The 18,882-nt window shown below is 33.7% G+C and overlaps 1 protein-coding gene across 1 annotated transcript in view; it reads left to right on the forward strand.

Annotated features, from left to right (window-relative positions):
• The window catches only part of EYS (eyes shut homolog), a 1,685,250-nt gene that overhangs the window by 542,533 nt on the left and 1,123,835 nt on the right, over positions 1-18,882 (forward strand). The window contains 1 exon segment of the mRNA XM_053601630.1: positions 13,172-13,293. Within this exon segment, the coding sequence (XP_053457605.1) occupies positions 13,172-13,293 (122 nt within the window).

Below are 18,882 nucleotides of genomic sequence, written 5' to 3' on the forward strand. Positions count from 1 at the left end.
CAAAATACTCACTTTTCACACCTAGAAAAAGAATTTCTGTCAAAGAAGAAAAACTATTGTCAGTAGATTGGCACTCAGAATAACACACCCACAAACACATACATTCATTTGGATTTTAATACATGTTTTTAAACTACATACAAAATAGCATGTAAGTGGTCCTAAGTAGAGTCATAAAGAACCAAGGAGATGTGATAAAAAGAGATCTAAGGCCACACATTTTATTACCCAGGTTCAGATAGCTAAAATTACTGAAATTTGTTTTCTTGGCATAATTTTTATACCACTTAAACAATTTTTAATTAAAATAAATTTTTAAAGTGATCAATTCAGAGTTTGATGCCTTTATTGTATTTTTCCGATACAATTTAGAGTGATAATAAAGAAATTAAAAAAAAAAAACCTACACTTTCCAGATTCCCTAAGGTACTAGCAGTATTTTAGTCACCATATTTTGGGAAACATTATATCATGGTGTTTAAGCTGGAAAATGAAGCAAGAGAACTAATGGTTGTAAATCCAGGGTGCTTAAGTGAGAAATATTGATGAGAATAGAATTATAGGTTGAATTAAAGTACTGAATTATGAGAGATGAGACTGTAAGAAAGACTGTCAAAGGACAGAATATTATAACTCGAGGCTTTGGAGATAGAAAATGTCTTAAGAGAATTCTACTAAATTATGTTTATGTTTTTGGTGATTTCACTAGAAGTAAAGACTAGAAACTCTGGGTAAATGGCTTCACAATGCTGATGGAACCATAAAATAATTATAATGACGGATAAACCATAGTGATTTTTAAATATGTAAATACAAAAAAGATCCTTCAAAAAGATCTCCCTAAAATATACCAATTCTTTGACTAGTTTTATAAATGAGACAATAGACTAAATAAATTGCCTAATAGAATAAGGGTAGAAAATACAAAATAGATTGTAACTCCAGCCCATTGATTATTGTAAAGGGTAGTAGTAGAATTGAGAGTTGGGAAGGGTTTAAATATAATAATTGTTGTAATACAATGAATAGAATACATGAGTATACCTTATAGATTTCCTTTGGCCTATACCATTGTACTGAAGAGACATACACTTTAAAAAAATACCATTAACAGGGCGGCACCTGTGGCTCAGGGGGTAGGGCGCTGGCCCCATATGCCAAGGGTGGTGGTTTCAAACCCGGCCCCGGCCAAACTGCAACAACAACAACAACAAAAAAATACCATTAACATTTATGTAGGAATTATGCACAAAAATACACACACAGATATGCATATATACATATCTATGCACACAAATATACTCTGCATCAATTGGGAGTATCAGAGGGTAAATGATTATTCCTATTCACTAAAGTCACATGATTACACACAGGACTTTATTTACAGCAAAATTTCTTTGAGAAATTATTAATTTATAGAAACATATACACAACACATTGACCAACAGAAAAATGTTTCTTTAAGGAATATGCTTTTTAAAGGTCTACATCCGAATCAATAGTCAAGAAATTCCAAATGTATGAGGCATGGATTTATTTTGAGACATCTGATTTTGGGGACAGATTCAGATTTATAGATATAAATTTAGTCACAATTTGTCTTTTCTGAAAGTAAAGAAAAAATTAAAAAGAAAATATTTAGATATTTTGAAAAATACATAGGAAAATAGATAATTTGTATTAGGTTCCTCGGGAGCTAAATAAGTAAAAAGAAAATCATTAACGCAATTTAAGAAGGTACAAGGAAAAATCCAAAATCATTTTTGTTTTAAAATTTTAAAACAAAATAGTACCTTATTTTGCAATCGGGGGTGTCTAAACTTTTGGCTCCTACTAGCCCCATTGGAAAAGAAAGAGTTGTTTTGAGGCCACTCAGTAAGTATGCAAACACTAACAAAAGCTAATGAGCTAAAAGATCTATGCACAATTTTGATGATATTGTTTCCAGAGTTAACTCTTCTTACTTTGTTTGTGATCTCATGAATTTGAAGAATGAATTCATGGACCAGGGGAACGAGCAGCCAGACAAAGCAGTTTATTGATAGGAAATGCTCCAAGGCAGAGGAGGGGTCCCGAGCAGGCTGCAATTGTTGGCTTGAGGTACTAGGATTTTTCTACCTCCCTTTAAGGTCCCTCTCATTGACTGTGTCATTTTTGTCTTGTACCTCCATTGGTGTCCTCTCTCGGCAGCAGTTTTCATCCCATTTTAACTAGTAGCTCCAGTCTCTTACAGCCAGGACCCGGGGCACATCTCACCCATTCCTTTTGTTTGTACAGCTTATCACTAATGTTCTTGGCTAGGTCCCAGGATTCCGTGTAGTTTTAGGTAGGTTATGAGTGCACCTCCAAATTTACCTTTGCTCTCTTGGTTTCTCTTTCTCTTCCTTAACTTCCCTTTTTGCCTATGGGTCCTCTCAATATCTGCCAGCAGAGATCAGCAAAAAAGCACTCACATAATCCATGTGCAGCCCTCCCACAGCAGGTTGGCTACCCCGGAAGTAACTAGTGATTCCATATTGCACATAATCACACAGATTTGTTTCATTATTCATACTTAGAATGTCATTATAAATATTTATAGTAACAGAATAAAAAAGATACCTGAAAAATTATTTATAAACTTTAAATCCCAAGTCAAAAGTTAGCTATTAGAAACCCTGCTTTTTTCTAACCCTGACAATTACCATTGACTTAATTCAATTAAAAGACATTAATATCTCTTATACATTTGGTAAATAATTGTTAATCTTATAACACAATAAGACTAATTTCTATATGTGTGTTTTTAAAGACACTTTGCCTCATGAGCTGTTGTAAGGGATTGGAAACAAAGACATCTTTAATAGCAGCTCTTCTAAGAAAAACTGTAGGTTGTAAACCACTGATTGTGTTCCCAGTTGAAATTTCAGAGCATACTTTTGTTACTGAGGGATTAACTAATCATTGGGAATGTTTTAGGCAGTGATGGGAATACTTGGCACAATAGAGAGATTGTCTCGTTAACACCTGGCTCTTCTATAAACCGTAAATAAAGCAATAAAAGAAAAAATAACCCAATCATTACAGAACTGAAAGAGTTAGCAAAAAAATCACCTAGTCTCACTTTATTGATTTTTTTTTTAAATTTCAGATTACCATGAAGGCCCAGACAATTAGATTACATTGTTTGCATTTATTAGGTAGAATCCAGGTTGAGGTTGTACCCTTCACCTAAGAATTGTGCCATATAGCCTTACATTGTACCTGTTAGGTAAAAGCATACCACCAACTTGATTGATTTGATCAGACCTGTTCTGACTAGTTGATGAGATGCACCATAGCCTCCTGTAATGGGATTCAGAACCAGAATCAAACAATCTGACTCTTGTCCACAATGTTTCACCCATGCCACCATTTGCTTTAACACAAACGCTATGAGTGGCTTGATTCATGTGGAAAATATTTATGGTATTTGAGGATAGAATGAAAACAGAAGCTTTCATTCCTGATTTCAAAACCACAACAAAAGAAAGAAATGAAGAAAAAGAAGGAAGAGACACTTATGTTTCTGGTCTCTTTGATCGTCCTGGGGAGAGAGAGGAGTTGTGATTAAGTGAGTAACATTACATTCTAAAATGCTAAACACAGAATGGAGGGCTTGTTTTCTTTTGTAAATTAATGACTTTTGATCATAACCAATTTGGGGGAGGGGATTATTATTCAGGGATTATGGAATCCCAGCATGCTGATAATGAGAGGGATTTTTGAGGTTGTAGCTAACTTTTTCCTAAGCATGGTTTCACAGCTCTACGCTCTGTCTGTTGCAGCTGTGACTCAATTTTTATACATGTGTCACTCTTCTTGTTCCCTTCTAATTTCTACTGCAAAGCAGGTAGTTTATCAGCTCACAACAACAAAATCGTGATGGTTAACCATAAGAAAAGATCATCCTCTCATCAAGGAACTATACCCTACATATATCCAAAGCATTTAATAATAGTTAAGGTAGAAGAAGATGCCTCTTGGCAATTTCTGGGAAATAATTATATTTACAAAAGGTAAAATATATAGAAACATTGCGATGTGATTTCAGTAGATTTCAGAAGATTTCTTCATAGTCTCTGTGAAAATAAGCTTTATATTCAGATGACATTAAATTTGACATAGTATATGTGATATATGTGATATATATAATCACATGCTAGATATATCTGTAGTTATATGGAATACATTTTGTATATATCATATGTAATATGTACACACATACATATATATAATTGTATATAAATGCTTTCAGTTTAAACTTAAAGAAAACCATTACCTAATCTTACAGAATTTAAAGATAATAAGTATAAAATATGAGCCAAATGTTCTACAAAACATAAAATAGTCAAAATAAGTTAAAAAATAGTTGAAAAAATCTTTATATTACTTCACACTCTGGGCACAGTGGCCAACGCCTATAATCCTAACACTCTGGGAGGCTAAGGTGGATGGATTATTTCAGCTCATGAGTTTGAGACCAGCCTGAGCAAAAGTGTGACCCCCGTCTCTACTAAAAATAGAAAAATTAGCCTAGTGTTACGGTGGGTGCCCGTACTCCCAGCTACTCAGGACACTGAGGCAAGAGGATCTCTAGAACCTGAAGGATGAGGTTGTGAACTATCAGTGAGCTATGATAATGCCATGGCACTCAACCCAGGGGTTGAGAGACTCTGTCTCAAAAAAAAAAAAAATATATATATATATATATATATACACACACACACACATATTTGTATTACTTCATATAATTATTTTGTTTTACTTTACCAAGTGATGAAATGAGTTATCATAGGAAATGTTACACATTTGTAAAAACCATCAGCAAAGATTACATGATTTGTTTGACACTTGCCTCTATTTCTGCTGTGAAAAAGTCTAGCTTAGTTTTCATTTATACTTTTAGACATGTTTCTTTTCCTGGGGTCACTATCCTGGAAATCATTTAAAACTTGCAGACACTCTAATTTACATCTATCCTAGAGCTCCAAATATCCCGCGATGAAGTCCTTCCACCAAAGCCATGACTGATGGTGTTATCAAACTCGTTAATGATGAGTATCGAACACAGTGATCTGTAGATTTCCTACAGTAATCTGTCTAGTCAGTGCCGTTCACATTGCTCCATGTGTGTGCAATTCAAGCTGAATGTTTATATCCATACAGGTTGACACCAGGACTTGCTTCATTGCCATCTGTGTAGTGAAGGTAAGGATTGTGACTACTGATCACTCATGTTGGTATGACATCATATTGGTGTCAACTAGACTATCTCGCCAATGTCTAATATACAGGAGAAACAAACATGGGGATTTACATAGTAAGAGCATCATTCAGCATATAAAATTTGAACATTGATTTAACAAACACTGTTAGACTTTTGATGGCATATTTCAGAATATATATTTTGAAATGTATTAACTTAACAGATATTTTTAAATTATTTTTTAGCTGTATTTGGGAATACAGGATGGGAAGGGAGCCAGGAGACTTGAGTTCGAATTCCAGTTTTGTCATTAACTAGTTGCAGTAGCTTGAGCAATTAACCTCTGAGGATTCAGCTTCCTCATTATAAAATGAAATAGCTTGGGTGGATCAGTGGTTTTCAATCTGTGCTTTGAGACTCATGGGGAGGGAGGGATTAGCGGTGTCCTTAGAGTGGCTAAGGCCACTAACTGAGCAAGACTGTAGGCTACCTTCCGTATTTCAGACATGGCAGCTCTACCTTACACTGCTTTATTTATGCACACATCCTAGAGAAATGTGTTTGTCGGAGGGTTTCTTACTGAAAAATTACAGACAAAATTTTGAAACGACTGAATCAAATGATGGAATGTTTATGATACCCTTGGACTTTATTGTTCATCTTTTATTAGATGTGGAAATTCCAGGGGCTTTCCAATGTGTTAGAAAAACTACTATGAGAAAAAGACTTATTGGTTATCCTTCTGTGAAATATTATGGAAAATGCCTGATTGGGGGGGAAAGTGATTTTTAGTTAATGGTGTGATTTCATTCTCATTTTCATTTGGCTTTCAGACCAAAAAAGTAATGTTCCCAAACATCTAAACTGTTTATTGAAGAACTTGCATTCATGTTTTGGCATCATTATGTTTATGACAGTCTCTCCGATTATATTTATGTATTCTTACATATTATATATGTCCTAGGGATAAAGGCTTGGATGATAGCCTCTGGATTGTATCTTTAATTGACAACTTGAGTCAATATAGAAAGTAATATTCTAGATAAAAGAAATGCGTTTGAGTGATACACAGCAATGGTAGATGAGTTATTTTCCTATGCTCAATTACTCGGTGTAAGCCCCTTTGTACAAACTTTTTCTGTTTCTGAGACAGCGCTGTTGCTTTATCATCATAGCTTAGTACAACCTCAAACTCCTGGGCTCAAGCAATCCTCTTGTCTCAGTCTCTCAAATAGCTGGGACAAAAAGTGCATGCCACTGTGCCTGGATAATTTTTCTATTTTTACTAGAGACGGGGGTCTCACTGTTGCTCAGGCTGGTTTTAAATCCTGACCTCAAGCGATCCTCCCTGCATTGTCTGCCACAGCGCTAGGATTACAGGCATGAGCCACTGCGCCTTATATGAACTTTTTCCCCCAAAACCACCATCAAAGGTAAGAGAACTCTTTAAAAAGTATCACAGATGGTAGAGAAAGGTGGGGCATGCCATAAGAGGACTAAATTAGAAGTAATGGTAACTAACAAAAAAAAAAAAATAGATCGAAAATAAGTTATAAACAAGAGTTGGATTTTGTCAGTAGATTGACTAGGATATAGGAAATAAAGCTAGTGGAAGCTCAAATTTCACTCTAATTTCTTCATTTAGAATATTAGGCACTAATATGCTAAATTGCTCTTTTTTTATTACAACTAAAAATTTAAGCATATGAAAACAATGACCCAGTTTCTTGTAGCTTTATATTTCCCTTAGAAAATGTTTTTAACATCCAGTATAATTTGATTTATATCCTGATATTATATCCTTCTCTACCATGTGGCTTTTCATACTTTTTCATGGGTTTATATTACATTTTCCCAAGTAAAAGAAATTGTGTTTTTCTATAACAGTTTTGCCTTGAAACTATCACTCATTGTAACATGCATTTTCATTGCTTTATTTCAAAATATGTTCAATCAAATTCAGCATTATAACTTTTTACAGAAATTGCTTTTAAATATTCCATTAACTTTCTGTCAGAATAATACATATTATTCCACTTTAGATTTAAAACACCAAAGTAAATCATTTTCTCTAGCTGAAAGAAGCCATATTAACAGAGTTTTGTTTGTTTGTTTTTAAGAATAAAGATTACTGTATTTATGTCTAATCTGAGTATCATTATTTAGAAATCTTTCTGTCTAGAGCCAACTATTTAAGTAAGTATAGATTAAAATGAATACTTAAAATAATATGTAAAGAAAACAGGCAATAAATCAATAGATGGTAGAGCCCTTTATTTTAGCAAGGACGGAATTCATGGTGAATTTCACTCATTTTTATTTCTTTTTCATTAAAGAAAAAGAACCGTCTGTCCTTCTGTCTGGAATCATACAAACAATAAAGCGTTAAAAGATCACAATTTGAAATTGTTATTTTCATTCCTTCAGTGTGTATCTAAATTCTCAGGACCCTAATAGTAATTTTACAAAGCACAGATTGTAGTAAGATAATGTGGTTAAGACTTAATCAAATATAATAATTCAATATGTAAACACTTTTCAAATTGGAACCAACCCAATTGTTCTTCCACTTAGATTTTCAATCGTCATGTATGGAATGGACTTTAGTTGGTTATCAAGGAAGAATTATTTAAAGAATTTCTAAAAAAAATATTTTTCCTTGTTAGAAAAGTGACATTAAATATCTAGAAATTATAAACAAAATATTCCCCATGACTGTCATGATGTATGTTTCAAGCTCCAACATCCTATTTTTCAGTTAAATATAAAACAGCATTTCAGGTTCTGATGAAAATGGGGGAACAAAGTAGATAAAATCCCTACTTTTCTAGAATTTGTAATTTATACATGTCAGAAATACATAATAAAATTAGTAAGATACATTTAAATACAGTCAGTACAAAGCAGAAAACACATTAATATATACATGAGTAGTTAATGTACTTTACAAATATCGTGGAAAATAAAATAGTAATTGTGAGAAGGTATACTTGGGGTGGGGGGTGATCAAGGCTACGGTTACCTTGATCCTGAACATGGCATTTGTTTTGATCCAGAGTTCAAGTACAACGTGCATTTGTTTCTATACTGAGACAGTTTGGGCAGGAGTGATGAAAGGAGGCAAGGGTCATCTAGATAGAAGAAAGTAGAAGCAGCAGAAATATATCTAAAATAATCAAGCCATTCTTCTGTCTCAGTACGTTGTCTTATGTTGGAGTATACTTCTATTTCTGTGGAAAAAAGAACATATGCATATATATATATAATTTTTAAAAAATTTTTACGTTTTTGATCATAGGTAAGATTGGCTGAATTTGTGTTTTTCATTGTACATTGCCAAATTTTGGTAGCCAGGTTTTCCTAGCCTCAAAAAGTAAGTTGAATATTTTTCTGCTTTCTTCTCCTAAATTACATAAGAAAAAAATGAAAGATTTCGGAGTAATTTTCTTTGAGTCTATGAGCCAACCACCATTCTCCCTTCATTGGTGCATTTTTAAATGTCTACTAGGTTAGCATGATTTTCTGTTTCTTCTTAAATCAATTTTCTTAATTTAAATTTTCTCCTGTTTATCTACTTCATCCAAGTATGTGTTTTATAAGTGGCACATTCCTGCATTGGCTTGCTCTCCCTCCTTCTCCATTTTCACTAGTCTGATAACCTTTATTAGGTGGTTTAATTTATTTGTGCAGATAAGTAATATATAGATGAATAATTCGGATTCATTTGTGGTATTTTCTGCCTGTTACCTCTTGACATTTTCCTATCTGGGCTGGTATGCATATAGTTAACAGCTGCTACTAATTAGTGATAATCATTTGTTTCTATGCTAAGTATGTTGTAATTATTAATATTACTCCATGCATTGCTTAAAATAAACTTATGAGGTAGATGTTGTTAGTACTTTACATATAAAGGCATCTGAAGTTTATAGACCTTGAATAGGTTAGGTGGAGAAAATAAGTAGCTAAGTACATATGGGAGGAAAAAGTATAAGATGACCACACAGATTCCTACCTCCTCATACACATGCCCTATAAAATCTTACTGTTGGTTGTGGGTGAACATTGTAAATATGATGAACTATTAATTATGTTATACAAATAAAGGATTTTTTTCAGATTTAATTAAAGTTCTGAATCAATAACTCAGTTTTAATCACACTGGAAAGGGCTGCCCCAATTAGATGGGCCTTTGAAGAGACAAGAAACAGCAGTAGAGTCTCGGTGTCTGTAGCACAGTGGTTATGGCACCAGTCACATACACTGAAGGTGGTGGGTTCGAACCCGCCTGGGCCAGCTAAACAACAAGGCCAACTGCAACAAAAAAATGGCCGGGTGTTGTGGCAGACGCCTGTGGTCCCAGCTTCTTGGGAGACTGAGGCAAAAGAATCGCTTAAGCCCAAGAGTTTGAGGTGGCTGTGAGCTAAGATGCCACAGCACCCTACTGAGGGCAACATGGTGAGACTCTGTCTCCAAAAAAAAAAAAGAAAGAAACATCAGCAGAGACTCTCCTGGTGATGTTGAAAAACCAAACCACCAGGTCTAAAGAGGAGGCCATGTGTCAAAGGCATGAGAACAGCTCCTGAATACTGACAGTAGACCTTGCCTGCTAACAAACAAGAAAAGGAAACCTAAGTCCAGAGCCAGAATGGAAGTAATTCTGCTACAACCACTGAACTTGGACCCAGATGAGATCTCAGCCCAGGCTTGATTTCGGTCTGGTGAGATCTTAAGCAGAGGATTTAGGTAACTCCCATTGGCATACTGAGCCACTCGAACTATCAGATAGTAAACTTATGTGGTTTTTAAGCCACTAAATTTGTGGTAATTTATTAGGCAGCACTAGAAAACTACTACTCTAGTCATACCTAGAAATTTAATGAAAGGATGGTGTTCAATCTTAATCTTGGTAACTTCAAATTCCATGTTTATAATTATGCTATTCTTCGTACTTTAGTATGTTTGACACTGATAGAAATCTAAAATATCAGGCTGTTGACCCAAAAAACTAAACTACTGCGTAGTTCATCCAATTATAGCCATCAACGTTGATGGCTTTGTCTTTTGTCTCACTGGCTGTTTGGTTCAGTATGCCAGACTTGCATCATTTTTTATCGTTTTCTGCTTTCTCTGTTTCTTGCCTGTTTTCAAACTATGAAAGGTGTATTATATAAATGTGGTACAAAGAATAATGTCTGCTTTGTAGTAAGAGTTAAAAATGATGAGGATCCAATTTCATAAATCATACAAACCCTTACTCATTTTGGTAAACACATTTTTATTTATTCATTTATTATTTATTTATTTATTTAATTTTGAGGAAGAAACTCACTTTGTTGCCCTGGGTAGAGTGTCATGGTTTCATAGATCACAGCAACCTCAAACTCTTGGGCTCAAGCGATCCTCTGGCCTCAGCCTCCCTAGTAACTGAGACTACAGGCACCCCCCACAATGCTGGGCTATTTTTTAGAGGTAGGGTTTCACATTTGCTCAGGCTGGTCACAAACTCCTGAGTTCAGGCAATCCACCTGCCTTGACCTCCTAGTGTGCAAGGATTACAGGTGTGAGCCACTGCACCTGGTCTGTAAACACATTTTAAATACATTTTTCTCCTCCACTAAAAACGGCTCAAAATATTATCATTTCATTTGTATTTATTGCCAAGATAATGGGTTTATAAAACACAACATTTTACCTTTAAATATTATTTACAATTACTGGCATTGTTGCATGGGAAATTTCTTTGCAGTAAGAATGTCTAAATTCAGAAAAATGCTTCTGAATAAAGAAAGAAATTGGTGAATAGAAAAACTTGAACTCTGGTTAGTAGTCATTTTTGTTCTGTAACATTTACTTTCTTAATGGTCAGAAATTTTTAAAAATCCTATTTACTTCCTTTGTTTATTTACCTTTCACACAGATTTCATCATATCTGATCACTTCCACGGTACCTGACACCTTAATGATAATTACACCCTTAAATTGATGATAATTTTCTACAACAAGAATACCAATGTATTAGCATTTAAGGAATATATAGATTTAATGGGAAGGAAATTTAATTGACCTTTTGACTCACTAAATTGGTTTCAAAGTATCATTAGGATGTCAAAATTAAAATAAACATTTGTCTTTACAGAAATAATTCATAAATCTTAGAAAGTTAAATTTTGGAGCATAACAAAAGGGGCTTGACCCAAAGACTATGCGTAGCTGTTTGCCCTACCGTGCTGATTTCCATTTCCGAGCAGGGAATGTTCCTCCACTCACCACAGCTGATGTTGTCTGGCCCATCATATAATAGAATCGTTTCCATTTCACATAACACATTCGTAAGACAAAATGTAATCTTTATGTTAGATTTTTACATAAGCCCTCATTTAATGCATATGAAAAAGAGAAAAAAAAGTCAAAAACATTTAATGAAAACTGCAAATGTTACTCATGGAGGAAGTTAGACATATAGGAAGCACATTACGTGAGAAAATTGCTCATAAAATCCAGCACACCTTGAGCACTATTAGGGAATAGTCTGAGTGGAGAATTAGCACATGTATCAGGAATAAAGCCAACGTAGACCACAGGGTGAGTCTCACTCCTGTGCTTTCCAGCTTCTTGAAAAGGATAGAAAACCAACTGGCCCTGTTAAGCCAAAGCAGAATACTGAGGGGAACGTCTCACACCTTTTAGTTATTGTAACTCAAATGCACAAGGGTTGTGCATTTTTTATCTTCAGGTTATTATGTTGTTTCACTGTAATGTTTGAAACAAATTTGCTGCTCACATCTAGTGAAGCTACAGAATTCTTTTTGGAATCTGTGTTGGGCACTGACCTCCCCTGTACTTTATTGATCCTATTGTATTTATCCTTTTTGGTGTGTATTTAACGAACATTAATCAAACATCTACTGGGAGCCTGGTCTATGTAAGACGCTGGGATCAATTAAACTAAGACACATTTTCTAATCTCAGGGAGCTTCTACACCTCATGTATATGTTCAAAATTTATTGTGCATTTTGTATTTACAGTTTCTCTCAATTGATAATAGCCACGTTTCACTGCCCTATAGTCACATGTGGCTACCATGTCGATAAGTGAAAATTTAGATAATAGTCAACATTGATTTTAGCATTTTTCATAATGCTATATTGAGATTTTCTAAAAATAAGATATCAAATTCTAATTTTTAATAAGAGATTTACTCTTCAAAAATATTTTTTCTATAGAAACTATTATCCCGTAGTGACTTAAGTTGTTTTATTTGTTTGCCCAAAACTGGGAAAGCAAAATTTTACTTCTAGTATTTGTATGCTATTGTCATAGACAATTTGAACCTTTAGAAAAGCAACATGCAAACTTCAATTTGCCAAAATACTGAAATTTATATATGTTAATTATTTATCAGTAACAACACAAAGCTGTCAGAAATTCAGTTTTGTTTTAGTTCTATTTTTACCTGGTCAGATGGTTACTTAGTTGCTTATTAGTTCTAACTTAGCTATTGCATCGCTAACCATCATATTGGTAATACACCATTTTTCTTTTAAGATGTTTAACAAGAATGATATTTTTATATTGTGAGCATAGTACGTATATTTTTAATATCTTGTATAGATTTTATTAAATACTGTACAATTTTATTGAATTAGATACTGAAGAATACTGTTCACACAGTTGTTTTTTTTTTTTTTTTTGGCCGGGGCTGGGTTTGAACCCACCACCTCTGGCATATGGGACCGGCGCCCTACTCCTTGAGCCACAGGCGCCGCCCCATGTTCACACAGTTTTTAAATGGGAAACAATTCATGTGGAAGGAGCAGGGACATTCTATAAAACTAAAAATAGCCTAAGTTATAGATGAAAATAACTAGATGTGCTATCTGGCTTATAGGCTTAATTTTAAGAGATAGCCTAAAAACTGTATAATTTTCATTGTCCGTTAGAGCTACCAGTGTGTGTGCTTGTCTGGATGGGAAGGAAATTTTTGTGAACAAGAATCCAATGAGTGCAAAGTGAATCCTTGCAAGAACAATTCCACCTGCACTGACCTTTATGGAAGCTATCAGTAAGTAACAGTGTTCATTTGCTTTATGAAATTACTTCGAGCGCTCCATGTCCTTGGGTTGCATACAGTATTATTTTTACTTTATTTTATATTATTTACTTTAATTAAAGTTACTGTCCAGAAATGAAGAGGCATTAACTGACAAGTGATGTGTCAGTTATTTAGTACCCCAATCATTTGAAATTTGTAAATAGGGAAGTCAAGTTGTCAACTTAAGAAAGAAAGAAACAAATGTTAACTTAGAAGTACGATTTTCAGCTGTGGTGCATGTTACAGATGCGTTTACTTCTTCAGAAGCAGGCTTTCTCCACGCAGAGTGAGGAGTGCCACAGAGGAGGAAAGAGTCCCTCAAATTAAAACTTTCAATCAAATCCTCAGAAAAAATTATGAGTTTGGATTATTTTAGTAAAAGTATTGATAAATTTTATAATATAAATTATCTACACATTCCCTAATTCAGTTTTCTTAATTTGTTCTTAGACAAGAAACCTGAAGAAACTCTAAATAGAAACTCTAAGTAGCTATTGCTATTCTAAACGCTTAACTGAATTCATATGCACACGTATATCGGTAAATAACTTCTATTCCTTTACTTTGGTATGCATTGAGTCCCTCACACAGATGCAAAATTACACTTATTGTAACCAAATCCTTTCATTGTAAAAAAGGAGCAGACTTGTTAAATTCAAACGCACTCAGACGATTGTTTTCTGAGGATAAATTAAAATGATTTTAGGATGTCCTCCAGAATAATTTATACACTTTCTTTGCCTTGTGATTATAGATGAGAGTCCTGAATTACCTCAAGCATGTAAGAATTTTCACACATATTTTTCATTTCTGGGGACTAAAGTAGGATATAAGACTCAGATTAGTCAACAGTAGACAGTTTATTTCAATAAAAGAGAATTTCAACAGAGCTGGCAACAGTAATATCAACACCTAGATGACAGGAAGAAAAACAATAAATTTTGGTACTACAGAAAACTTACAATGCCAACAGTGAATAATACCTTACAATATACAACAACACAGAAACTGAGCTATGTTGTGATATAATCAATTATTAAAGTTGATATATCATCACACATTGATAGTAACAACCTCTCTGTGTAGTGAAAGAATCAACTTTTTATACAAACAAAAAATTCATAGTTATCTATATTTATTTAAATAACTATTAATTACAACCTAAAATATATACTATAACTTTTCCAATATTTTCTTCATTGAGACTCTGCTAAATAACTTGTTAACATTTAGATTTTTGTGCATGCATTGATGCTGCCGAACACCGTTAGGAACAGACTTGAGATTGAACAGGTTCAGTTTCCAACTCGTTGCAACAGGGAGAAAACACCTTATATAGATGCGTGAGCCATCTCAGTAAAAAGGTCATAAAAAAGGACATATAAGGGTGAGCTTGTAACACGTTATTTTTGTGATGGGTTTAAGAAAGTGGGGCTTTGATCTAGATAGAATGTTGTCAGAAAATGGACAAAATTCTATGACTTGGTTCTTAATAAATATTATGTACAAGGATGAAAGACCAGACAGCCAAATAATTGTTTTTTTAAGGCAGCAATCACTCATACTAGTCAAGTCAAGGGAATGTTTTTTATTCTATTGGTTTGGGTGTGTTCATATTTTTGTCTCTGTCTAGGTACGATTTTGGGATAGTGTAGTTTCTGTTATGATCTGTCAGGGTCATAGAGTAGCCTTGTGTGATATTGATGTCCTGGAAGTTTATTTATTGAAATGTTCAATAGTTTAAGATCTTACTTGTGGTAAGGCAAACAGACACATGTAGTATCTGGCCAGCTCCTATATAACCTGGTTATCAGGAGCTGCTTTCCCCATTTCAAAAATACTGTCTCATACATATGTGTGAAATATACATCATTTTATATGTGTTTCTTATTTATGGTTGTCCACCTATCTGTCCAAAATATATTTTTATGTATTAAATAAAAAAAGAGGACTCAAATATTAATTTCGAATACAGTATTACTTTCATTTAAATAATACATATTTCTTTTGATACAGAGGTTATAAAGATTGAAAACAACATAAGCAACAAAGTCTATAAGGCTTAATTAAAAATACTTTATTTGAATATTCATGAGACATAATCAGTCTTTCCAGATTACCCTGACATAACTAATTGTGAGCTCCTAATGACTTAAATTTATAAATGTGTCAAAAGACTTTGTCACCTAAATTAACACAAACTCTCTTAGTCATTTCATCATTGCTGAGATTGTTTGATAGATTACTGACTTTATTTTCAAGACATTAAGGTTATAATTGGGGTACAAATAAAATTAGAAGTTCTGCTAAAATAGGCTTCCTGAATATATTTCTTCTTTGTGATTTTATAGTCTATACACACTTTGGCTTTATTAGATTGTAAAGAGAGAGAGTATTCACTATGCTGTACGTGAAATAAGCATTATTTCCCTATTCTTGTAAAAATATAAGTCATTATCTAGAAACCCACTTACCAATTTTTTTATAACCATCTTGAGACATAATTCATGTACAATTCAGAATAGTATTCCCTCTCCCCCCACTTAAAAATGAGGAATACATTTAAGGACCCTCAGTGAGTTCCTAAAATTACAGATAGTACTAAACCCTTGTCCCGACCCACGGGACAGCAACGGGGGGCGCAGGAACCACCTAAAGGAGAAAAACAAACAAGGGGCGCGAGAAAGGGAGACAAGACAGTTTTTTGATCAAGTCTCCAACTTTATTGAAAAAATTTGTGCCTTATAAGCATTACGGGGAAGGTGGGTGTGTCTTGTTGGGAGGTTCAGAGGAGTTGTTAACTGGGAATTGGCTAGAGTAAGTAAGATGGGGCATAAGGTGATTGGTTGGCTAGTTGCCAGGTAAAGTTACCGGGAAAAGGTAAAACTTGAAGGTTTTTTACTTGAAGAGGAAGTAAGGCCGAGCTGTACCTTATATGGCTTCCAACAACCCTATATAGGATTATGAAAACCCCTGAATGTACAGTGGTATTGTGTCCTGATAAACCCATCACAAGTTGAAAAAAATGAAAGATGCATTTGTATGTATTTAATACACTTAGTGAACATGATAGCTTAACCTAGTCTACTTTACATGTGATCAAAATATATACGTTAGCCCTACAATTGGGCAAAATAATCTAATACAAAGCCTATTTTATAATTAAGTGTTGAATCTTTCATGTAATATACTGAAAGTAAGAAACAGAATGGTTGTGTGGATACTTGAAATACAGATTCTACTGAATGAGAATCACTTTTACACCATCGTAAAGTTGAAAATTTGTCTAACCATTGTAAGTTGGGGAAAGTCCTTCCCCATTTCCCTCTCCCTCTTGAAACCACTAATCTAATTTGTCTTTAATACATGCCTATTGTGGACATTTCATATAAATATTATAGAATCATTCAATATGTGTTCTTTTAAAACTGGTTTATTTCATGTAGGATAAATTTTCCAAGATTTACATTATGGCATGTCTGAATACTTCGTTCCTTTTTACAGCAACATAACATTATATGGTTGTAGCAAATTTGTTTATTCTTCAGTTGATAAACATGTCAATTAGTTCTACTTTTTGACTATTATGAATAACACTGCTATAAGCATAAGTGTGCAAGTATATAGATGGGCATATATTTTTAATGCTTCAAATATAGAAGTGGAATTGCTGGGTAATACAGTATCTCTGTGCTTAATTTTTAGAGGAACTTCCAGACTCTTTTCCAAAGTTAATTTTATAGTCCACCAGCAATCCGCCAATTTCTACATCTTGCCAGTATTTATCGATCTCTTTTAACCCTTCTAGTGGGTTCTTCTAGTGAAATGATATCTTCATGTGCAAATGAAATCTTTCATCGGGGAGATGAAAGTCAAATGAACATGACTGGCTATGTGTATATCTTTTTGTGAAAATGTCTCTTCAAATCCTTTCCCCATTGAGAATTAGGTCATTTATCTCTGACTTTGAGTTGTAAGAATTTTTATATATTGTGTATGCAAGTCCCTCATCATAGATAATTGGCAAATAATTTTTTTCCATTTTATGGTTGTTTTTTTCATGATGGTATCCTTTGAAGCACAAACAATTTTAGTTTTGATGAAGACCAATTGATCAAAATTCATTTTCTTTTTCTACTTTGCTTTCAATGTCATAGCTAAGAAACTTCACTAATTGAAGATTTCAATGACTTATTCTTATATTTTCATGTAGAAATTTCATAGCTTTCTTATTTAGGTGTACTACATTTTGAGTTTGTTAATTTTTTACATAGTGTAGGAGAGAAGGGTTTAACTTCATTCTTCTGCAGTTATCTCAAGACCATTTCTTGGTAATTCTTTCCATATTAAATTATCTTGGTACCCTTATTGAAAATCAACCTAACGAGAAAGGTTAGGGTTTATGTCTGGAATTGTTACTGTATTCCATTGATATATGTTTATTTTTATTTCAGCACCACACTCTCCTAATGTAGCTTTTAGTAAGTTTAAAACAGGAAATATGTATCCAATATTTTTGTCTTCCTACAATAGTTTTGGCTATGTTGGGATCCTTGCATTTTCATGTAAACTTTACTATCAGCTTGTTAATTTCTAAAAAAAATTGACAACTAGTATTTTGATAGGAATGACATTGAATATGGAGATTGATGTGGAGAATATTGCCGTATTATCAATAATAAGTTTTCTAGTACGCTTTGGTGGACTGTCCTACCATTTAATTGTTCCTTCTTTATTTTTTAGTCATATTTTGTAGTTTCTGGCATATAATTGCACTTCTTTTAAAATGTATTTTTAAGAATTTGGTTAGTTTTGATGTTGTTATGAAGTAAATTGCTCTTTTAATGTCATTTTCAGATTGTTCTTTGGTAGTTCATGGAAGTATCGCTGCCTTTTGAATATGGATCATATATTTTGTCAGCTTGGTGAATTAATTATAATAATTCTGTATAGATTCCTTAAGATATTCTGGATCTGATAAGAGAGGTAGTTTCCTTTTCAGTCTTTATGGTTTGGGTTCTATTTCTTGCCTAATTTCTCTGACAACTTCCTATACAATGTTGAATAGAAGTGACAAGAGTCAATATTCTTATCTTGCTTTTGAACTTGAGAGAATCACATGGTTTTTCACCAGTGAGTATGAGGTTAGCTATGAAGTTTTAATTGGTGCACTTCACCAGATTCTGGAAGTTCCCTTGTATTTCTACTCTGACAGGTTTTTGTCTGCTTTTTCTATAAAAATCTTTTGGATGCTGTTAAATGTTTTGACTACATCTATTGATAAATGTATTTTGTTCTCTATTCTATTAATATGGTGCATTGATTTTCCAATTTTGAACCAACTTAGCTTTTTAAATATACATTCTAATTGCATACAGTGAATAATTCTTTGTGTGTAGTGTTGAATTCTGTTTGCTGGTATTTTGTGGAGGAATTTCAAGTTTTTCTTTATAAGGGATACTGGTCTGTCGTTTTGTGTATGTGTGTGTGTGATATCTTTGACTTATTTTGGTATCAGGGTAGAAGTGGCTGCAGAAAATGTGTTGAAAATTGTCCCCT

The sequence above is a fragment of the Nycticebus coucang genome, chromosome 9 (genome assembly GCF_027406575.1).
Source record: "Nycticebus coucang isolate mNycCou1 chromosome 9, mNycCou1.pri, whole genome shotgun sequence".
Taxonomy (NCBI): Eukaryota; Metazoa; Chordata; class Mammalia; order Primates; family Lorisidae; genus Nycticebus; species Nycticebus coucang.